At 40.0% G+C, this 25,167-nt stretch overlaps 1 protein-coding gene across 1 annotated transcript in view; it reads right to left on the bottom strand.

Annotated features, from left to right (window-relative positions):
• Positions 1-25,167, bottom strand: part of LOC136877199 (probable flavin-containing monoamine oxidase A) — a 274,217-nt gene that overhangs the window by 155,185 nt on the left and 93,865 nt on the right. The window contains exon 5 of the mRNA XM_067151016.2: positions 10,946-11,082. Within this exon, the coding sequence (XP_067007117.2) occupies positions 10,946-11,082 (137 nt within the window). The remainder of the gene's footprint in view (positions 1-10,945; positions 11,083-25,167) is intronic.

Genomic DNA, 25,167 nt, shown 5'->3' on the forward strand with positions numbered 1-25,167 from the left:
AGGTGTCATTCTCCTTCATGACAATGCCAGGCCTCATGCAGCTGTGATAACACAACAACTTTTTCAGCAATTGAAGTGGGAAACCTTCGACCATCCCCCGTATATCCTGCACTTGGCCCCTTCGGATTTTCATCTCTTTATGAAGCTTAAAGTCTTTCTGGTAGGAAAAAGATATGACAGCGATGAAGAACTTAAACGAGCCGTGACTATGTATCTCAATACGCTGGTGGTGGAGGACTATGACGCTGGAATACAAAAACTCGTCCCACGTTATGACAAATGCCTAAATTCGCTTGGAGATTACGTGGAGTAGTGTAAAGTATGCTCTTTCCAATAAAAATGTGTATATTTGTTAATATTTACTCCTGTGTCTTTATTGCGCAAACGGGTACCTTCATATTGGCCTTCGTACAATAATTTTAAAAAATAACTTTCAATATATTCTTCTGTAATGTCTTTGTTGAGAGTCCAGAAAACCTTATTCTAATTAACCTTTTCTAATTCACATACATTCTCAAAACATAAATTTTTTGCATAAGCTCTTCAGTCTTTAAATGCTTCCTTTTGTTTCCACAAAGAGCAGTTTTACATAAAATTTAAAATAATGACAAGGCCAAAATTAAATAACGACAAGGACTTCTGTGGCTTGACTGATCTCTACACACGGCTGTTCAACGTTAGTCACATCTTCCCTAAATTGCATAAAAAAATATACTACAATAATATTTAAAACACAAAGCTCCTGATGACTGTTCAAACCACAACATTCCTCCCCCTCTTTAAATTCGAGCATAGCTCGAAACAAATAAATTCTAACATAATTTAAGTTAACTGATATCCCATCTGACACTTTATATCACACAAATCTTGACCTCGTTCTCGCTAGGAACGTCCATACAGGTTGAAGAGTCACAAGTTGACCACTGGTATTGCTGTTCAATGTAGGCGCTGACTACGACCGATGGCCAACGACTTACATCCATATTCAGTCCAACCAGGGCCACCAGCAAAACTTCATATACAGTACAGAGCAACTGTCCCCACCAGAATTTTTTAGTCACTCCACTCCAGGGTCGGATGTTAATCGGCCAGGAAATTGATAGTGCCCTTCCAACAGGCACGGCAGGTTCTCCTTTTGAATGGACCCGGTTATCGCAGTTGCTGTAACAGAGATCAATCCCCAGCAGAGAAAAGAAGACATAGGGAAAAGCCATTGTCTGACCATCTAGAAGAGCTTTTTAACATACACAAAGGGCTGAAGGGTGGGTTTTCTGTGTTTCTCCTTTAACTAAGTATATTTTTGAGGCACCAAACTGGTGACACCACAAACTCCTTAGGGAAGTCCCCTCCCATGCTATAACTTTGGGATACCCCAGCCCCCATAGCAAACGCTATTTAAACTTCAAAAGAAAGAAAGCAAGCAAAACAAATAAAACTTTTCCAGAGTTTACCCTAGACCCACAAATTACAGGAAGAAACCAAGATTTTACACAACCCAAAATTCAAATAAAGGAAATTTACCAGGAAAAATACATTTTTAAAACATATGTTGCTGAGGATACAGCATGGCATTACAATTCACCCAATTCCATTATACATACTTCAGAGTCAGCTTTTTCTAGCACTACAGGTATGACAGGTCAGCCTTAAAAGAGAAAACATCCTCCAAGTAATAAATTACCCAAACTAGACCTTTATTAACTGAAGTACTACACACATACAAACTCACCACTAGGGCACATAATGTACTACCCATATCCTCACTAAAATTTTCTCTAAATTGATTTACTATATGCATTCTTAATTATCCAACATTTAAAAAGAAACAAATAAAAGTGAGGTGAAATTTAGAATGCCCAAGGAAATTCAAAACAGGGAGATAAATACATTTATTACGTTAGCTTGCAAAGTTACTACATCCATTGAAATGAGGTTAGTAAGTCACTATCCCTTTACCATGCCATGTACTCATTACCTAAAATTTTAACACTGATAAAACTCACATTACGTATCACGTGTCACATCAACCAAACTAAAACTCAATTAAGGCCAAGAATACACAATTGAAGATCGGATTAAATTTACCAACAAACAGAAAATCCAAATGAAACAAAGAAAACCATTCAAAAGTGTGTATACAGAAATCCAACTCATTGATATAAGAAATAAGAAAAGGCACAAAGAACACCTACATACCAGGGACTATCAGATGAAATGAAATGGTGTATGGCTTTCAGTGCCAGGAGTTTCCGAGGACAAGTTCAGCTCGCCAGATGCAGATTTTTTGAATTGACTCCCATAGGCGACCTGCACGTCATGATGAGGATGAAATGATGATGAAGACGACACATACACCCAGCCTCCATGCCAGCGGAATTAACCAATTATGGTTAAAATTCTCGACCCTGGCGGGAATCAAACACTGGACCCCTATGACCAAAGGCCATCACGCTAACCATTTAGCCATGGAGGGACTATCAGATTACAGCATGACATACAAAGATCACCAAGCCTATCTGGCCTCCAACACATAATACAAGAACACACACGAAACTCCAATGCAATGACCCTGAATCAACAGTACAAACCAGGGAAAAAGGCACAACATGACCTCAATACCACTGATTCTATCACACAACAGTACAAGAACACAATACACACAAACACACCAGTGCAATGGCCCATACATCAAGCAGTACCAGCAAGAAAAAGGCAATATATGACCCTAAGTACTCTTGAATCCATTACACAACAATGAGACTATAAGAAATCCAAGAATATGTGGAATATAAAAAATACGTCAGCGATAGGATGATGATGATGAGACTCCAGTTTGAAAATGGCGTGAAAGATCTATTTCAGTTGTATGCCCCACAAACTGGTTGCATAGATGAACATCTAGAGGACTTCTTAGAGGAAGTGGAGAGACAGATAGAAGATAGGAAGTGCTATTGATGGGAGATGTAAATGCACAAGTTGAACTGGAAAGACAAGGAAAGGAAGATATTGTATGGCCCTTTGGATATGGAAATGTAAATCCAGAAGAACAGTCAGAAGATTACAAGGTATGGTTGGGGAGACAGACGAACAAAGACCGTGATTGATTATATAATCATAGAGAAAGAACACCGGAAGAACCTTTTATATGTAACAGCCATGCCTGAAGAAGCCTTTGGTGGAGATCACAGAGTTGTAATAGGAAAATTGAAAGTCGGAAAGATGGAAAAACCCCCATTAAGAAGAGAGAAAAGAATTAAAGTATGGAAGTTGAAGGAGAAAAGCATACAAGAAGAATTTCAAAGGGAAATACTACCCTTGGTACCCAGGACGGTGGTGAGGAATGTTGAATGGAAAAGATTTAAGGAAGCACTGGTTGGATGTGCAGAAAAGGTATGTGGTAGAACATCAGGAAATATGAAAGACAAAGAGACACATTGGTGGAATGATAGGGTAAAGATTAAAGTGAAGGAAAATAAAATCTAAGACTGAAGAAAGTAGAAGAAAATATGTGGAGGCAAAGAATTTGGCCAAGAAAGTAGTGGAGGAAGAAAAGAGGAAGAGCTGGGCCTTATTCACACAGAAATTGAGAGATGATATGCAGGGCAGCAAGAAATTACTGTATGGTATCTTAAGAAACAAAAAGAGAGATCAAGTAAACACCAGATTTGTGAAGGATGAAGGTGGCACAATATTAACAAAGCCATAAGAAATAGATGGAGAGAGTTTTTTTCAGAAGCTGCTGAACATAAGAACGGATGACAGTCATTCAATGGACGACCAGGAAAGGCAATTAGTTGATGAAGAATTGGATGAAGAAATTACAATAAATGAAATTGAAATGGTAGTAAGAAAGATGAAGACTGGAAAAACTGCTGGAATAGATGAAATTTCAGTGGAGATGATAAAGGCAGCTGGAGCTGTAGGCCTGCAGTGGACATATCGGGTTCTCAGGAATGTCTGGGAGAATAAGGAGGTCCCTGAGGATTGGCAAAAAGGAATAATCATCCCAATTTTCAAGAAAGGAGATAAGAAAGTTTTGAAGAACTACAGGGGAATTACTCTAATATCCCATGTTGCTAAGATAATGGAAAGGATACTGGAAAGTAGAATAAGGTTGAGGGTTGAGAATCAGATACAGGAAAATAAGTTTGGTTTCAGAAGTGGAAGGTCAATAATAGAGCCCATTTTCATTATGAGACAACTAATGAAAAAGCAATGGGAGTACGGGAATGATACGGTGATGACATTCATTGACACTGAAAAGGCATATGACAGTGTCCCCAGGACTAAAGTTTGGGACAGTCTGGTGCAAAAAAGGAATTGGACAGGGATTAATAAAAATGATCATGGCATTGTATAAGGAATGTTGTAGTTGCGAGCAAACACAAGTTGGCACGACAAGTTGGTTCAAAATAACTAGTGGGCTGAGACAGGGAAGTGTTCTATCACCAATCCTGTTTACAATAGTAACGGATGACATCTCATGAGAACAGCAAAAGCAGCATATGGAGGAAGAGAAGTGAACATGATGTTATTTGCAGATGATGTGATTTGGGAAGAAGACAACAGGACGGTTCCAGGAACAGTTGAATGTGGTGAATGGGAAGATCGAAGAATGTGGATTGAAAATAAGTGTAGAAAAGAGTAAAACTCTTGTTATGACTAGAGGGGAGAAAGAAGGGAAAGGTTAGATTAGACTTGCAGACAAGCCCCTTGAACTAGTGGAAATGTTCAAACACCTGGGGAGTGAATTAATGGAGAATGCTCGATTGGATGCTGAGGTTAATAAGAGGATTCAGGCTGGAAGTTGTTTCTATCATAGTTTAAGAAACATGTTATGGGACAAAGATGTGCCAATGGAAGCAAAGGATACTATGTACAAGATGTATTACGTACCCATAACAACTTACGGAGCAGAAACTTGGACACTGACAAAGAAGGATGAGAGTCAAATACAGGCAGCCGAAATGAAGTTCTTGAGGAGTATGATACAAAAGAGTAGAAGAGACAAGGTAAGGAATGAGAAAATCCGGGAAAAATTGGAGTGGAAAAAATGAATGATAGAAGAGAGAAAAGCCGACTAAGATGGTTTGGGCACATAAAGCGAATGAGTGACGAAAGAATGGCAAAAAAGGTGATGGAAATGCAAATGCAAGGAAGGAGATGCCGTGGATGACCACGACTGAGATCGAAGGATGCTATCCAACGCAGTATTATAGAAAGAAACCTGGACTGGGACACAGTGTTGGAGGAGGAGTGGTGGAAAGACCGAACAAAGTGGAGAGGAACCATATTTGCCCCTACCCGGCTACAGCTGGATAAAGGGAAATTATGATGATGATGATGATCGTACTCCCAGGAGAGGAATGGCCTCTCAGCACCTTAAGTTCTAAGTCTCAGTACATAAATGCCTTCCCAAGGCACCGAAGACAAACACAAATGACATCCAATATTTACAAATATTTACAAAAATAGATGGACAGATACTATGCGGCTCATTATAAAATTTTCAAAGTATTACCCAGTCCACAAATTTAGAAGACACGAAACCAGAAACAAATGAAAATTCACCCAAGAATATAAAATTAAGAAAGATTAATTAAAGGTAATAAACTTTTACCAAATCGTAACACCTACACAATTTCACTACAAATTTTAAGGACAAATTTAGAATAACTGAAATCTTGACAACCTGCAAAACAACAATGAATATAACTGAAACTAATGGCTCAGAATAATGATACCAAAATAAACATTTGAAGAAAATCTTACCAGTACATAATTTTACAATTACAATGGACACCATTCTCCATCTAGTCACCTAATATTGGACCAAAGATTACAGAAGAATCTCATATCAGATGCACACCAGATTTCAAATATGTCATGAGCACAAGTACAGATCCATAAACTGTCAAAATTTGCCATAATGGCCTCAGCTGAAGCTGGTCTATAAATATGGTGAACACGAGTCACCCTATGAAACTATGCCAGTCCTTATAGAACCCTCCGTAGCAAGTATAGGAATACATGGGTAAATAAAAATATGTGACAGGGAAACAGACGCTTATATGATGGAAACGTTCAACAGAAGAACTAGGACCATTTTCTTGCAGATTCAGAGACCCCATAATCTCTAATCTGATTGGAGAATTTAGTAACTGGCTGGGAACTGCCCCAAATAGTCTCATATCTGCTTGGAAATGAACCCAGGTACAGTAGACAACTGAACACAACACAAGTCCAGAAATTTAGATATACATTCAGCCAAAACGATATAAAAGATAATTTTTAAAAGATCACACATGAAGAATAATACCAAAGAAAACACAGCAGGTGACAAGAAATAAAATTTGAAAATAATTAGCTGAAACACCAAATTTACAAAACACAAAACACTCAAAAGACCAACAAAAAAATTACGAACTTTAACCTAAAAATTGTTGTTAAAAATTCATGAAAACAGATGCTTCAGAAAAATTTAATGAGACTCCATGCTAAAAATGAACCCAAACACGATGATTAGTACGATAATCCACACTACAATTTACGTCATATGGAAGATTACGACACAAGTAAATTCATAAGATGGAAAATGCGTGCATACTCTGAGTAGGTCAGTAATCAGCTGTCTTCAACACAGACACGTATATCAACTGTTCAGAAGATATGGAAAGTCACACGAGAAGTACAGCACTTAGCATAATTTCATGACATACCGGTAGTTCAAAGCAACAAGTGATCACACAGATGTTACGACTGGAATATGGATTGGAGGAACTAAGTTAATGAACACACATTGAAATTTATAACCGAAGACTTAAATCAAAGCACAGCACATGCCATGTGGTAATATAGCTTTAAGGAAACACGTGGCCAGAAGAAGGCTTGCCACAAGGAAAACTTAATGAAAATTAACAATGAAACTGAAAGAATTTGTTATAGACATTGACTTACCATTTCCTCCAATATTTCAGGCAATTACAGGTTATGAACAGCAAAACACAGATTCTGCATAATGGACAAATGCCAAATACTTTCAAATACCTTCTCAGAGGTAATAGGCAGCTCTCTCGTGATGTCTTGAACTCGAGCAATAACCATGAAAAACAAATAAACAGGGATTAAGAATGCACACGTAACAATTACAACCTATAAAAAAACATGCCATCAATTAATTTACACTTCTCGTAATTACATCAACCTAACAAGCAGCATAAAATTTTGAAATTTAGCTAAGGATAATCGCTGCCAGTCTCACTTTCTTCCACAAATCACACTCTGCTACCAATGTAGCACCTATTGGTGAGTGCGTACACAAAATAATAATAATAAATAAAAGGAAAATATGAAAATAGAAATAATAATGGAATAAAACCAAATATTTAACACCATATTTGCATTGCAACAACTTTAAACTTACAGGTCTAAGAACGACAACTATGGAAGGATTGTGGAACACAGAAGGAACCCTAATGAGGCCATGAGATCGTGTCTCGTTGTAGGGAAAGAGAAATGCATGGCGACCACCCTTAAGCTCAAATGTATTTTAAAAATTAACAAATGAAAAGATACAAAATCAAATAAACCAAAACAAAAGACGTAGCCAATGACAATTAAACACATTTAAAATAAGGTTTTTTAAATTAATTTATAAAATGCAAACGGTAATCTTCCGACAATATGGATAAACTTTAACATAAAAGTTGATGCTGACTTACAGCAAGGCGAACTCAAAAAACAGTTAAATTTATGTTAGGTTACACAATTCAGAATAAGCAAAGAGAGTTGACAAAAACAAGATGCTATGACTGTCTGTCGAAGCACAGTCATTCTGAAAAGCGAAATTGGTGAATGCGGGAATCTAGGGTAAACTCCGACACACAAAATAAAATCTTACATTACCAAGGAAATTTTACGTTAAATGAGAAAAGGTCGAAACACAAGAATGAATAAAATAAAACTAAATAGAAATCGTGATATAGCACATACCTTAGAAACTAGAGTCCCAAGGCAGAACGGACGCAGAGAGCGTCTGCCTGCTAAGGTGATCAGAATTCAAAGACGCGGACAGTAGACTCAGCTCTCACGAGGAGCCCAAAACCGGAAATCGTACGATTACAAGGTAACCAATGAAAACACGGAATTTCCCTAGACCTCCGTATTCACCAATGGAGAAGGTCGTTATTCCGACCAATCCCAACACTTCAGATTTCCGCAGAGGAAATTTGAGAGAGTTTGATTGCATACCATGTAGAAATTTTGTTATTAAAATTACATGTGCTAGTATAGGCTAGCACAAAATTTAGTCACCAATTTTAGAACACAATTACACAGTATAATAAAACCCCTGCAAATCAACACTGAACCTTCACATCTTCATAGATTGAAACTTCTTTATGATTACCAGTTCATAATGTCTCTTTCATACCCATTAGTTACAATAATTTAAATAAAAAAAAAACTTTCAATATATTCTTCGGCCATGTCTTTGTTGAGAGTCCAGAAAACCTTATTCTAATGAACTTTTTCTAATTCACATAAATTCTCAAAACATAATTTTTTTGTATAAGCTCTTCACAGTCTTTAAATGTCCCCTTTTGTTTTCACAAACACCAGTTTTACATAAAATTTAAAATGATGACAAGGCCAAAATTAAGTAACGATAAGGATTTCTGTGGCTTTACTGATTTCTGCACACGGCTCTTCAACGTTGGTCACATCTTCCCTAAATTGATTTTAAAAAATTTACTACAATAATATTTGAAACACAAAGCTCGTGATGACCGTTCAAACTGCAACAATAAGTATGTGGCAAAACAGGCAAAACCCCAAGTACAATAATTTTCCCACCAGAAGGAATGGAATGTTGTTATTTTTGAAGACGATTCACACACATTAATGAAGGACTATTTGTCAGGGGGACTTTATCCCATATTGAGCCATGCTAATTGAATATCGTCAGCTGCTTTGGAATTTCATTTTAATCCAGACACCGAACTTTCATTTAGAGGAATTTTGTAAGTTATGTGCACTGTTCAATCGCTGGGCAGCAGAACAGCGGTTATTCCTGTCCATGAAGTACAGTTGCACATGTATGCCTACCCCCTACCACGTCCCTTATCATGCTACCTGCTCAGAGCTCTCACGGTTCAGGCAGCCTTGAAGTACTGGCAATCGCACTGACCGATGAGAATGCTACATTTTCCTTTAATAATTTAAAAATATATGGCAAGAAATGTTTATGCTTTAAAAGACACTGCAAATCTACAGGCCAAGAACTTTCATCACAATGTTTTACGATATCAATCGTTTCAGCCGTTCTCTCAAACTCATCTTCACAAAAATCAGCCTAGTGTTTTAAATATATAGGTTAATGTTCATATTAAATGTTAATGTTAGTATTAAATTTGTAGTCATGGAACTACAGGATCACTAAAGTACTGATGATTTCTTTCTATTAAAAATTAAGTTTCCAGAAGGGAATCACTATTTAATTTCACCAGTTACAAATATTATAAAAGTATTCAAACTCTGTAGGCTTTTTCAATTGTGAAATTAACAGCATTTCATCCCCAAGTATGTTTATAATACACTCCACAGTAATGCTCTTCACACTGCATGGGTGCAGGTTATTGGAAAAGCTGGAGTACTGCAATTTATAGCAATTGCAGCATGATTTTCAGATAACTTTTTATCTGTTTTTTAAAATAAAATATAGTTGACTGTTGCTCATCTAACATTATACTGGTTCACTAAATCTTTTTTCTCACTTTAATACCAATATAGTTGGTCCGTTATTGGCACTGTCAGTGGCTCCAAGTAGTGGCCTCTGTGGTATGCACTAGCCATGTCTTGGTAGGTGTGTTATTAACCAACTGATGAGCCAAACACAGCACAATGGGGCGAGCCGCTGGCAACCAGGAATTAGTTAGCTGGAAAATTTATAATGCCCAATAACAGACCCACTATATTGGTATTATAAATTTAATCATTGGGACAAATATTTCAGGTTCCCTATGGGAATCAACATCTATATCATTGACACTATTTAAAAAAATGCTATTTGTTCAGGGCGTCGACCTCAAAAGATCCTTTGCCCGTACTGGCACCATATGTGATGAACCTGCGTGTTATTGTGACATATACACCCAGTCCCCAGGCCAGGGATATTAATCAGTTACAATTAAAAAACCCTGTCCCGGCTGGGAATCAAACACGGGCATGCAATGGTGTCTCAACAGCACAGTAGCTGCCAGCACCTTGGAAAGGTGTGGAAAACCAACTGATGAGCATGTCACACTGCGGTGGAATGCTAGTGATTTCACAATTGAAGAAACCTAAAGAACTTAAATACTTTTACATAGCAGAGTCATTAAGTTCATGGCCTGGCCACACAGTGTTGCTATGGTGCATTACACCATGGCATTCGCCCCAGCAAGAGGCAGTTGCATTACAGAACTACAGTGTCTGTTGTGAAGAGCAGCAGAACATGTCAAGTTCTGACAAAATGTCGGTAAATCCACTAGCGAAATGGCTGAGAGGGCCACAGTGCTGTGTTTAAGTGTCACCAATGCTCTGCGCAGGGGAGGGACAGTTTGGAGGCTCATGAGCATACTGGGTGGCCATAACTGAAGAAATCACAACATGGTGAATGCTAAATGCATCCAGACATGGTACTTGTCACAAAAGTCACTTGCGCTTGTTCAGGAGAAAGAGGTCACTGTTCTGCCACAACCTTCATATTCACTATTTCTCACATTTTCCCTGCTTGAAAGTATTTAATTCTGCCAAGGAGATAACCACTGCCACACGATCTTCCTGCCAGTAACTTCCGGCAGCCAATGTGGAACTGTGAAAGTTCCGCGGATGCCTACAATCTACAAACTTACAGACTATGTTAATATAAACTCTGTGTACTTTACACTATGAGTGTACAATTTACCTGTAATATTTCTTTGACAACACAGTAACAAATATCCTCTCATCCAGCTGGCTCACTTTCTCCACAGGATCACCAAGAAACACAAATTCTTTGGAGATTTTCTTCATCAGCATTTCACAGACTTGTTGTGCTCCTCCCTGACAAAACGAGATGAGCAGAATAGTATATTCAGCTATTAGCTTATTACTCAAGAGTGACTTACATTATATTAGATACCTATATTTATATATATATATATTTTCCAAGACTCCATTATTTGAGTTTCCAGTCATCCAAGATAGTTTTCAAAAATGAATTTTTAATTGAGTGCAGTAAAATAACCCACAATACGCCTTTTGTATGGCAAAATTGTTTGTAGAACGCCACAGTGTGTAGTGGAGGCTATGCGTGTGAGAGAGTAGAAAGTGGTACATGTAACTTTTGGCAAGGTCACTGATCTATGAATCATGTGCACGTCATGCCGTGCTGTACATCAGGCACAGGGCACACGATGAATAAGTGTCAGTCAGTATCTTCTGCCATGTGCATGTTCTTATTGCCTTTGCTTTATGTTAAAATTAATATTTGTGTTTCTGACTGAAGACTACTGCATAGTTATGTTGTTTTGCAATTCAAAACCACATAAGAGAGAAAAGGAAAAGGATTTTTGTGTCATTAGAGAATATATTACAAGCAATTAGAAGAATTAGTTACAGCTGCAGCAATAAAATGTTCTCTTTGGATTTGGGTGTAGGCGAAGTAACCATACTAGACATGGAGAAATTGAAATAAAATTAGATGGTGTTCCCAAAAGGAAAATTGTAGTGGTCAGAGTGGTAGCAAAATAAATAGCAAGGAAAACAATGAAAATGTGCTATTCTGAAAAAACATCGGATGTGTTGTTTTATATGTTTCACCTAATTAACAAGCAAGGAGAGTCTAGTAAGTGGGCCTGTGTTACAAGAAAAAGCACTCGAATTTCACAAAACTTTTAAGGGTGGGGAAGAGTATGGTTTCATTGTTGGACAACTAGACATGACATGAGTCATCTCAATATTATTGGCAAAAAAATGATCATCTAATCATGAGGTTGTAGGGATTTTTGAACGAAAAATTAAATCTTTGACTGAAAAACAGCACATTTGTGATGAAACAGGCCTCAACTGCAGAATGTTACCAACTAAAATACTCATAGTTAAGGAAGAGATGTCCACTCCAAGCTTTAAAAGGAGCAAGGCCTGTTCAAATGCTACAGTTAATTCTGCCAATTCCAAGAAGCCTAGAGCATTTGAGCACATTTCCATTCCTAGCTTACCTGTGCTTTACAGAAATCAGATTTGTTTATTATGTCACATGCCCGACACCTTGGTTGAATGGTCAGCCTTGGCTTGGGGACTGGGTGTTCATGCTTTCTCCAATACCCCTGCAACTTACACGCCAGACATAACACTGTCCACCATCACATTAACATGCTTCCCACCGTCAACGAAGTAAGTTTACACCTGTACATCAAGAACTGTTTCATTTGCCCTGTGCGGATAATTGATGAACGCTCCTCCGCACATGTTCACTACATCAGCACATCTGCCATGACTGTTGGTGGTCGTCCAGATAGCTTGAAGCTGGTCAAATTCACACAGTTTCTTGGAGATACAGGGGAGATCTCAGCCACTCTTCCTTCCATGTGGTGAGGATGCTGAATTCACCTGTCAAAAGTTCTTTCACGGTGGAGATTGCTGAATGTGTGTCATTCTCCATGCGAACAGGCAACTGAATCTTCTGATATTCTTTTAGAGGGGTGCTGTTTTGTCATATCTTTGGAGGTGGTTTATGGCTCAAGACAGGCAGCCAGTGGATGAGAGTAGATCATATTGTCCCACTAATAACATGCACGGTCTCAGTTGTGTGTCAACTCCAGCTATACTGGAGCAAAATATTCTGTCACTGAATAGATGAAGCTGAGTGGTGACAACTGAAAACTGTCCGTTAAAGGGCCCCAGTTGTTCTTCACAATTTCTGGAGAATATTATTAGTTTGGCTGCAGTCTTCATTAGGTTTTGTTTATAAGAAAGTGTCCTATGTGTGTTATAACTTACTTGCTTTACTTCAAGGTATGGCAAACCAACTGATGAGCCCAGTGCCACACTGGGGTGGAATGCTAGTGATTTCACAATTGAAGAAACCTAAAGAACGTAAATACTTTTACATAACACAGTCATTAAGTTCATGGACTGGCCACACAGTGTTGCTATGGTGCATTACACCATGGCAGTCGCCCCAGCAAGAGGCAGTTGCGTTACAGAACTACAGTCTCTGTAGAACACAAGAACAATGGGCAAACAAAATGTCAGTAAATCCACTAGCAAAATGGCTGCGAGGATGAAGCAAGAGCCACAGTGCTGTGTTTAAGTGTCACCAATGCTCTGCGCAGGGGAGGGACAGTTTGGAGGCTCATGAGCATACTGGGTGGCCACAACTGAAGAAATCACAACATGGTGAATGCTAAATGCATCCGGACAGGGTACTTGTCACAAAAGTCACTTGCGCTTGTTCAAGAGAAAGAGGTCACTGTTCTGCCACAACCTCCATGTTCACTATATCTCAAATTTTCCCTGCTTGGAAGTATTTAATTCTGCCAAGGAGATAATCACTGCCACAGGATCTTCCGGCAGCCAATGTGGAACTGTGCAAGTTCCACGGCTGCCTACAATATACAAACTTACAGACTATGTTAATATAAACTCTGTGTACTTTAAACTATGAGTGTACAATTTACCTGTAGTATTTCTTTGACAACACAGTAACAAATACCCTCTCATCCACCTGGCTTACTTTCATCACAGGATCACCAAGAAACACAAATTCATAACTGCTAAACTCATACTAGCATAGAAGTCCAGCACACGCTTCCCATTCCTATTAGCTTCCATAACTTCCCCACATTTACCAATCACCCTTTTGTATCCTTCAGTTCTATTTCCAACTCTCGCATTGAAATCGCCCATTAGCACTATCCTATCCTTGCTGTTGACCATGACTACGATGTCACTCAATGCTTCATAAAACTTGTCAACTTCATCCTCATCTGCACCCTCTCATGGTGAATACACTGAGACAATTCTCGTCCTAATTCCTCCAACTGCCAAATCTACCCACATCATTTGCTCATTTAGATGCCTAACAGAAATTATATTCCATGCAATGGTATTCCTGATAAACAGCCCTACCACAGACTCTGCCCTTCCCTTTCTAACACCCGTCAAGTAAACTTTATAGCTTCCTCTCTCTTCCTTGTTATCTCTCCTTACCTGAATATCACTTTCTCCTAGAACATCCAGATGCATCCTCTTTGTTGACTCAGCCAGTTCTACTTTCTTTCTTCCGTAAGCCCCATTAATATTGATAGCTCCCCATCGAATTCCATTTCGTTCGCCAAGTTGTTTCCAAGGAGTCCCTCGCCTGTCAAATGGGAGTGGGACTCCATTACTCCCATAGATCCGAGGCTTGCTTAAAATGTTCCGAGCTCGGTATATTCTGTGAAGCAGGATGCTACCCTACTTGCACATAGTCCAAGTGAGGATTTCTCCTCTAATGGATTAGGGACCATGGTGGATTGTATAGCCTTAGCCGCCTGAGCACAAGGAGGGCCATGACTCAGAATATGTCTGAGATGCCCGCTACCTATCCATAGGAACTTGTATCCCAACTCTCAGGACCACTTACTAGACCACTCAGCCATTGCCCATGGTTCACGAACTAGGACGTGACTACAGTAACCTACACCATGAACCATAATCCACACCATATCATTTATGTACCATTTATAGTCTTGGAAACGGGCTTCGATAATGTTGCATGGAAATTGCTTTTTCAAGTACAGTAATGATGAATATGGGACTTCACTAGAAAGGCAGGTGCCTTAATCTGAATCTATATAAAGTCAAACCACTGAAGTTAATATTAATGATACTACAAGAGAAGCAAAAATTAGAAGAGGAGTGCGACAAGGCTGGCCACTGTCACCATACCTCTTTAATCTGTTCATAGAAAAAGCACTTAGAGGAATGAAAGGGCACACTAAAGGGGTTTTAATGGTATTCAGGTGCACAGTATCCACCTTATGGATGATATTGCTCTCTTAGCTAATTTTAGAAAGGATATGAGTAAGATGCTAAGAAAATTCACAAATCCTTAGAAAAAATTTAAACTAAAAAATATAAAGAAAACAAAATTTATGATAGTGGACAATGAGAAGCCTACACTTAAAATTAAATAACACACCGATAGAACAAGTCACAGAATTCTGCTATTTGGGTGATAACACATCCCTTTCAGAAATCAAGAAAAGAGAAGTAGTAGCAAAACAAGCCTTCCAAAGTAACAAAACTTATTGCTAAACAACCATCCCAGTTTGGAGGCCAGAAAGTCTGCTGGGAGTGTTCTACTGTATAGATGTGAAACCTGGACATTAGGCAAACAGGAAGAAACAAAACTTGAGGCTGCTGAAATGTGGTTTTGGAGAATAATTACAAAAACAAATTGGATGGATAAAAGAAACAAGTGACCTTGTTTTAAAGAGTATCGATGTTTATTAAATACGATAAAGAAGAGGAAAACAAAGTTCCTTGGACACGTACTGAGACGTGACTCTCCCAAACCATCATAGAAGGTAAAGTACTGGGGAAGAGGACGACCAAGGATGTCACACATCAGGAACTGGCATGTGATTCATATAGCAACATGAAGAGGCTAGCAGAATTACAGCAACAAGCCATTGCCTTTAACAGATGATGATGATGAAACAAAATTCCAACCCAGTGAGAATTTTTTGCCGGCCCCGTGGTGTAGGGGCAGCGTGCGTGCCTCTTACCCGGAGGCCCCGGGTTCGATTCCCGGCCAGGTCAGGGATTTTCATCTGAACCTGAGGGCTGGTTCGAGGTCAACTCAGCCTACGTGATTAGAATTGAGGAGCTATCTGACGGTGAGATAGCGGCCCCGGTCTAGAAAGCCAAGAATAACGGCCGAGAGGATCGTCGTGCTGACCACACGACACCTCGTAATCTGCAGGCCTTCGGGCTGAGCAGCGGTCGCTTGGTAGGCCAAGGCCCTTCAAGGGCTGTAGTGCCATGGGGTTTGGTTTTTGGTTTGGTTTGGTTTGGTGAGAATTTTTTAAAAATTATTATTATACCAGGAGGTACACCTCAACACCGCGCATTCAAAATAAGCACCTTAATGAACTCCTCTATCGACCAAAAGGTGAAACTGATATCACAAGAAGTTGGAACTTTAATCGGAAGATGTCACCACTGAAATATTAAGTAACTGTGTTACTGTGAAGTTTCCTAAACTGATTGAATTTCTCCTCATTTTGTTTGGCTCTACATCAAGAATTTTGAACATTTTTCCACAGATGTTACTACCAAAAAACTATGATCATGCACTCTGGTGCAAGGTAAAGGACGTGGTTATTAAAAGAAACTTTGTGTTTAAAGGTTTCCCCAACCTTAATTTGTTTTTATATAATTCTAGGTTTGCAACACTTCTGTCTCTGTCCGCCAGTTTTGAATCTGGCCACTGAGAATTTTCTGTAATTAATTTTTAAGCTATCACAGGCTTCTTGTTCGATTTTGAGTGTAACGTTTGAACTTAACCAATAAAATTGAGAGGGTGTGTACTGATAAGCCCAGAATCCTCTCGAACCTTCCCTGAGGGTATATAAACTGCGGCTTTTCATGTTTCCTAGTCAACTGATCATCATCTTTCTGTGTGTGTTAAGGCAGGAGGCGGGGCTGCCTCTTTTTTTGGTCAACAGAACACTATAAGGTAATGGTCACAAAAAACCTATCTTTCTTGCTACCTCCGCAGCTTTATTCGAGGGGAAGGTCCGAATCTTTAATTATGTAACAATACTTTTCTAAAATGTAACCTTTCTTCTGGCTAATGTAAAAACTTCATAAAATCTTTAACTGTAAATCGGGGATAGAGAGTGAGTTACCCTCTCGAGCTCCCCCTTCATCTTGGTTTGAGGTGACTACGTTCTTGTAACTGTGTTCTCCTGTAATGTGTTGAAGTAATTTCCATGCGAGCCACCTCAGTAGTTTGGGAATAGCCCCTGTTTCATCAGCCGATGATCCCTGTAGGATTTTAATTTTTTCATTATCTCGAAGTGCAGTGTATGCCTCCATTCAGTTTGTGTTTGGGCCGTTTATTTAACCTGTTCTTTTTTGCAAAGGCCCTGTAGGTTGGGTACTAGATACCCGTTGTGCCTTGAGAGGCCAGGGATTGTAAAATTTGATGTAATGTTCCCTTGAGTGGGCCGTCAGAAACTGAGAGCCTGTTAGCTCTTCTTCCAAAATTTCGTAAAAGTAATGAGTGCCCCTGGAAGGCTAGAGATTGTATTTTGGGAGCAAGTGCTCTTGAATTAGGGGATTTTTGCCCTTGAGGAAATGATTCCTTGTTTGAATTGAAGTTGTAAACTGGATCCGGTATTTCTGGAATTGTAACACTAGGGCCTTGAAGCTCAGAATTTGTAAAAATCACTAAACTTGGATATTCCTAGTCTTCTTTCAAGACTGCTAATTGTACCTGTTATGTTGTTACTTGTTGTTTTTTGAAATGCTAAAGAAATATAACCTTTGCTAAAGTTTTAAATTAATTTTGATATTGCAGATAGACCCATTCACCCCGGCACCTTCTTTAACCTCTTTCTGCTCCACAGGTATCCCCGTAACAAGTGGTAGCAGAGCATGGTTGAATGGGTCTAAAGTAAGCCCTTTTGTCAGCTAGAATCGAAACCGATCCGAACTTTGAGAATTTTTCTCGGTCGCTAGAATTTTTTTTCTTTTCTAAATTTGTGGTTTTCTATCATGTCTGGCCCTCGCGAAGTCCTCCATCCCGGGTATTTGTGCAAGGAGGAATTGATTTATGAGTTACTCATTAGAAATGTTCAGTCTGGAAGCACGGTTGTGTCAGATACTGCCAAACTTAAAGAATCCCTAGAATTGCCTATTTGTATCTCAATTTTGGGAGAAAAAGAAATTGACGAGGCTCTCTCCACTATCACTGACAATACCACCAAATTAGCATCTGTAGTAAGTTTTTTTAAGTAAGTAATCCATCTGCTAACCAACTTAAAAGAGTACAGGTTAGATGTTCCATTTTTATAACAGGGCTAGGGACCTATTGTCTCTAAAGTTAAAAGAAGATCATGCTAAGGAGGCTAGTAATTTAACTGACCATCTATCAGGAATGTCAAATAGAGTTAGTCAATTGTTGACCGGGGCAGCTGCTCCCAAAACCGATCAAGCCCCTTTAATCAACTTGCCTGCTGAGGAGGATTCTTCCAAAGGTGTAGAAAGTAGGAAATCTGAGGCAACTCAACAAACTTTTGCCCCATTAAAAAATGAGTCTGATTGTCGTACACAAATTCCACCTTTCTTTTTAAATAATACGGTGTTAGAGACTTCTCAAGCTTCTAGGCCGTTACCTATTATGTCACCTGGGTTTAGTAGTTTGCCTCATCCATTGGCCATGTTACTTAGGGGAATTTCAAAACTTTCCGTAAATTCCACTAATGATGTCATTTCATTTCTAAGATTCTTAGTTGAATTTCAGGATCATGCACTAGTGTTTTCCCTCTCTCACTCTCAAGTTCTTCAAATTATTTATAGTTAAAGCAATAGCTGAGCGATCTTCCATCGAAGACTTCCACGCCCAACTGCTGGCTAACTTCATTTCAGTTCGAGCCATGTCATCATTAATCCAAAAGTACTATTTCAGAGTACAGCGACTGGATGGAAATCTGGCAGACTTCATCCAAGATATTAAGTTTTACACCAGGGTATTCGCTCTTCATTTCCCTGAAGATCAAATTGTGCAGACAATTGTTGAAGGTATATACCCGCCCTATAGGTTGTATCTGTGTTTCGCGTCGCGCCCTCAAAACTTTTCAGAATTAGAGGCTATCGCGGTCTCAGTCGAAGGAGTGAGGTATGCCGACACCTGAAGTGTTGCAAAGGAACCCCCTCCGTCTTCTAATAGTTTTCAGCCTTCACCTCGCGAAACTTTCACCACCTGTAAATGCTATGCTTGTGGGTCGACAGAACATCTACGTAACAAGTGCCCAGCGATAAAATCGAGTGGGACAAAGAATGGAGCAGGGTCATCTCAAGGATGTTTCAAATGTGGCTTGTTTACCCACCTTGCCAAGAATTGCCCTAATGCCAATAGCACCCCCTCCTGCTCAACTTCTGGTGCAACCTCCGTGAACTCCAATAATATTAAGTGACTATTATCAACGGCTGAGTTGGCAGGTCCATCCTCCTAAGGCTCAGCCCCTGTTAAACCCAGCGAAAGCTCCGGTAAGGATAAAAGTTCTTCTAATCCATCATTTGAATGCCCTAAAGAATGCTTCAGAATTGCGGCAGAGAACCCCGCACTTGTACCATTTCTTAAAATTGAATTGAATAGTGAACCTGTTACTGCTCTATTAGACTCTGGGAGTGTTTGTTCTATAATTTTGGCTGAATGGTATTCTAAAGTAAAGACTGTTTGTAAGTTTTCTGATTATTGTTCGTCTTCAGTCCAATGCGTTTTGGCTAATTCCTCTCCATTAGAAATTTTATTTTCATCTTTGCCAAAATTCGTATTGCTAAATTCACTTGGAAAATAAAATTGTTTGTGGATAAACACTTGTCTTGCCCCGTAATATTGGGAATGGATTTCATGTCTTTTACTGGTCTGGTGCTCGACATCTAGAGCAAGTCGAGCACCTTCCAATTTGGTGATAATTGTAAAATTCCTTTGCTAAAATGTAACTCTGTGTCATGTTCATCTGTTTTGCCTACTCAGGATGAGATGTTGTTAGACCTTAGACATCTACCTGATGAGCAGGCTGAACGTATTCGTAAATTGTGTCAGTCATTTCCTGATGTATTTTCTGATACTCTTGGTGTTACTGACCTTATCGAATACAAGATTGAGGTTACGGATTTGATTCCGGTTAGGTTCCCGCCTTATAGGCGGTCTCTGCCTAAAATGAAGGCTCTTAAAGAGATCATCGACCAAATGTTAAAAGATGGTATTATTCGACCTTCTAAATCGGCATATTCATCACCCATTTTCCTGGTGCCGAAACCCTAAGGTGGCTTCAGGCCTGTGATTGATTAGATGGCTTTAAATCGTAAAGTAGTGTTACAATCTGTGCCCCTTCCTGATCTTCATTCTTGTTTTCCATGGTTTCGGAAAGCCAAGTTCTTTACCATCCTAGACCTTAATCAGGCATACAACCAGATCCCTCTAGCTGAAGAATCGAAACATCTAACTGCTTTTGCCACGGATTGGAACTTGTATGAGTACAAGCGCGTGCCCTTCGGGCACCCCACGGGGGCAGCTGTTCTCACTACACTGCTAAATAGGGTCTTCTCCGACATCAAATTTGAATACTTGTATTACTATCTTGATGATGTCGTATTTTCTGAGACCTTTGAGGACCACCTAGATCATCCAAAGGAAGTACTCAATCGCCTTCGTAAGGCCGGGTTGACGGTTAAGTTATCCAAGGTAGCTTTTGCTAAACCTTCTATGTCATTCCTAGGGCATATTGTGTTGCCCGATGGTGTTTCTATTGATCATTCCAATACACAGGCCATCCATGAGTTCAAACCTCCTAAGGACATCAAAGGTATTGCCAAGTTCATCGGCATGGGGAATTTTGTCAAGAAATTTATTCCTAACTTTGCTAACAGAGTGGCACGCTTAAACTTACTCCGTAGGAAGGGCGTCAAATTTGAATGGGGGCTGTCTCAACAAGCTGCTTTCGAAGATATGAAATTAGCTCTCTGTTACGCCCCCATCTTAGCTACGCCTGATTTTTCAAAGAAATTCATTGTCCAAACCAACGCCTCATCATCGACAGTTGCTGCCGCCCTTCTTCAGGAAACGGAACTCGGAAGGCGACCCAGTGCCTATGGTTCTAGGACATTATTGGCTCAAGGGGCCAAATATTCCATCTATGAACTTGAGGGTTTGGCAGTTTTATTTTCACTACAGAAGTTCTGACAATATCTGGAAATTGTAAAGTTCGACTTAGAAACTGATAACCAAGCCTTAAATTGGGTATTAGCTAGGCCGAGTCGTACTGGTCGTATAGCCCGTTGGGCCATCAGGATTTCTGCTTTCCAGTTTGATGTGAGGAATATCAGAGGATCTGAAAATGTTGTTGCGGATGGACTAAGCCACGTTTTCTCATGATGTGGAGACCACCGAACAGGAAGATAGTTCTTCTCTTCCCACGTCCATACCTTCAGGCGTTAATGCCATTCTAACTGATGCCTCTATGTTGTTTCGGGATATTGAAAAATATCAACGTGAAGATCCTGTGCTGGCCCCTATTACTGAAACCCTTTCTTCTGGGAAACATGTCGTCCCTTACGTATTGAGAAACGGGGTTTTGTGTTGCCCGTCGAGGCATGACCAAAAGAAGAAAGTTGTGGTTCCAGCTGTGCTTGTACCTATGATCTTCAAGTACTATCATGAGACCCCATTGTGGGGGCATTTAGGCAACTTCAAAACTCGGGAAAAGATCTGAGAGATGTTCATTTGGAAAGGTATAGATGGCGAAATTTGTGAATTAGTAAAAGCTCGTAAATTTTGCCTGCTTAGTAAGCCAACCTTGTCCACTAAGCTAGGTCTATTATCTACTCATCAAGTATCACGCCCAATGGAACACCTATGTATAGACTACGTCGGACCATTCCCCCATTCATTCTAGTATGTGTAAATGGTTTCACTAGATTTTCTTGGTTATTTCCAACTAAAATGACAACCACTCAGTCCACTATTTCTTGTTTGAATTCTATTTTTGCTTCTTTTGGCCCTTATCAATATATAGTTTCTGATAATGCTAAGGCATTTACATCCAACTTATTCCATAAATTCTGTTTTGATCTGTCTGTATCTAATGTAACTACTTCGGCTTGATATCCTCAACCATCTCTGGCTGAGTGGGTCAATCGTAATCTTAGATCTGCTCTAATCGTATTTCATCATGAAGATCATTCCAGGTGGGATGCTTCCCTGCATTGGCTGGATTTTGCTTTAAATTCAGCGGTTCATGAGTCCCATAAGTTTACTCCAGCTTCTCTTATGTTTAAATTTGTTCCTAACATGCCGCTCTGTAACCTTTGGTCACTTAATGATATATTACCAGAGACAATAGATCCAATAGATTCTCTCAGGTGAAACCTGTGTAATTGCATTTATGTCTACTTTCGGCACTAAATTTAGCAGGAGTCGAAGGTTATGTTTCTTTTTAATATAATGTAAATATAGAGTTAAGGCCTTCTGCCCTGTTGGGTATATTACCTGTTATGTACGATCTTCCCCTCTGGTTTTCCTGCTGTCAATTCCTTGGTGGCCATTACGATGCCCCCGTCTCCTGCATCTCCGCACTTTCAACACACACTCACCATCCACGCCGCCCGCCCCCTGCCTCACATAAACAAATATCGTACTCTCCAGTCTCAAGCAACACCTGGAAATTATTGTTTCAGTGCCCCCTCAGCTATCGGCGGCCGTATATCCACATCTAGCGAGAGACACCGGAGCGGGGACTGGGCCCACTCCACTCTCGTGAGGCCTCCTTCTGTACGGCGCACAGGAGTCCATCTTAAACATATCAGATGTAAGGCTTTTCAGGCGTTTGCTCTATTAACCAGCATTTTGTCTTAGGTCTGACACTAGACTCTTCAGAGTGAGATGTGTCAGACCCTGCCCACTGACGCTGGGTGTATGCAGGTAACTTATCAGAAGCCTATTTAAGAGGCACAGTCTGATAACTGCATACGGGAGATAAATCTCCACAATGGAATTATTGCCCGCCTAGCAATCCCGAATGGAAAATTCTAAATTCCCATGGAGGGAATTAGATATTTTTCACCAATAGAGCATGTCAAAAACATATCAGATGTAAGGCTTTTCAGGCGTTAGCTTTATTAACCAGCGTTTTGTCTTAGGTCTGACACTAGACTCTTCAGAGTGGGATGTGTCAGACCCTACCCACTGATGCTGAGTGTATGCAGGTAACTTATCAGAAGCCTATTTAAGAGGCACAGTCTGATAACTGCATATGGGAGATAAATCTCCACAATGGAATGACTTTGAGGTTGTTGGAGAGGCACTTAGATGAATAAATACTACGACATGAGTGATAAGCCCTTTCAAACTTGGTACATCTGGCATCTATGGCTAGGTTCTCGCTCTGATTCACAGAGATCCATTCTCCCAAGTACTTAACTGCAGGTACTTTTCGTATGGCAGCGTCTGTGAGAGGAATTGTAGAAGGGGCCTCCTTGATATTGGTCATAAATTCAGTCTTCTGGATGCTGATCTTAAGACCAGTCTTAACTGCTACACTATAAAGACTCTGTAAGTTGTAGGTAGCCTCCTCTATATTGTTTGCCAATAGAATGAGGTCATCGGCAAAGGCTAGGCATGGGACAATGAGGTTGTCTCTCTTGTACCCAACCTTCAATCCAGCTCCCGGTGGTACCATCATTCTCCATTCCCTAATGATCTTTTCCAGGACACAGTTGAAGAGAATGCAGGAGAGACCATCACCCTGTCTAACTCCTGTTCTGTTTTGAAAGCTTTCGGATAGTTAACCTCTGAACATTACCTTGGACGCCGTGTTCTTCAGAGTGGCGTGAACCAATCGTAGGGTCTTCCCATCCAGATCAAGTTCCCATAGTATGGAGAAAAGGGTGTCTCTGTCCACAGAGTCATAAGCTTTCTGAAAATCTACTACAACACCACCCAGGGATGTCCACCTCGGCTTTTGTAATTGAGAACTGTCTTAAGATTGTTTATCTGTTCTGGACAAGATCTAGTCTTACGGAAACCAGCTTGGTATTCACCTAACTGTGAGTCTAGCTGTGTGGTGACTCTATTGAGCAGGGCTACAGAGAGGATCTTGTAGGTAATTTGTAACAAGGAAATACCTCTATAATTGTTGAGGTCCGTCTTACTTCCCTTCTTGTGGAGGGGATGAATCATGGCAGACGTCCATCCTTCAGGTAGGGACTCTGTTGTCCATATGTCCTTTATGATTTGATGGATGCTCTGCAAAGACTGGTCATCTGCATGTTTCCACATCTCGGCAACTATGCCGTCTTCACCTGAAGCCTTGTTGTTCTTGAGACCACCGATGATGTCCTTTATTTCTTCTCTCGTAGGTGGTTGAGAATCAGGATTCCTGTGTGAAGGCTCATGGAAAATAAGCTTTTCTTTAGGTTCCTCTGTGTTTAGTAGCTTCTGGAAATAATCTGCAAGAGTTTTGGTGCAGTCTTTATTGTTCAGTTGGAGTTTTCCATCTGGCCCATGGAGGATGAGGGTAGGAGCTGTGTACTGGGTCATTTGCTTCTTAAGTCCTTTGTACAGGTCTCTTGAGTTGTTTCCCTGAAAATTATTTTCAGCCTGTTGCATTAGGCTCCTGAGGTAATTTCTCTTGGCACTGTGGATGATGTTAGCTGTAGCTTTTCTGTGCATGAGGAAGGCTTCATAATTGGCTTCAATTTTATGTTGGTTCCACCTAGTCCAGGCTTTACGCCTTTCTTCTATAACCTCATCACACTTTGAACTCCACCATGGGTGTTTGCCTTTGGTTGATGAGGCAGGGATAGTTTCTTGAGCGGCATCCAGCAAGGCCTTTTGTAAGACAGGACAACCTTCTTTCTCTGTTTTCTTTCTGAGGGTATCCTGAAAATCACAATCCTCATCGCACAGTCGCAGATTGTTGAACCTGGGTATCTTATGACTACTTTGGAGAGTTAGTGTTTTTCTAAAGGGTTGCATATTAATCTTGACAAGTGAAAGGTAGTGATCAGAATCTATGTTGGCTCCTCAAAATACATTGACGTTCTGTACGTCCGTATGATGTTGCCGTGCTATAGCAACATGGTCTAACTGGAATTCACCAAGCATAGGATTTGGACTCTTCCAGGGTTTGGCCTTTCTAGGCAGACATTTGAAGGCTGTTGATTTCAGGACTAAGTTGTACTTGTCACAGAGTTCAATGAGACGTTCTCCATTTCTGTTTGTTCTCTTATGGGCTGGATAATGGCCTACTATCTTCCGGTACTTCCACTCCTTACCGACTTGTGCATTGAAGTCTCCCATGAGTATGATGGAATGGTGGGAAGGGATCTTATCTAGAGTTTCTTCTAAGGTGGCCCAGCATTGTTCTA

The sequence above is a fragment of the Anabrus simplex genome, chromosome 7, assembly GCF_040414725.1.
Source record: "Anabrus simplex isolate iqAnaSimp1 chromosome 7, ASM4041472v1, whole genome shotgun sequence".
Classification (NCBI taxonomy): Eukaryota; Metazoa; Arthropoda; class Insecta; order Orthoptera; family Tettigoniidae; genus Anabrus; species Anabrus simplex.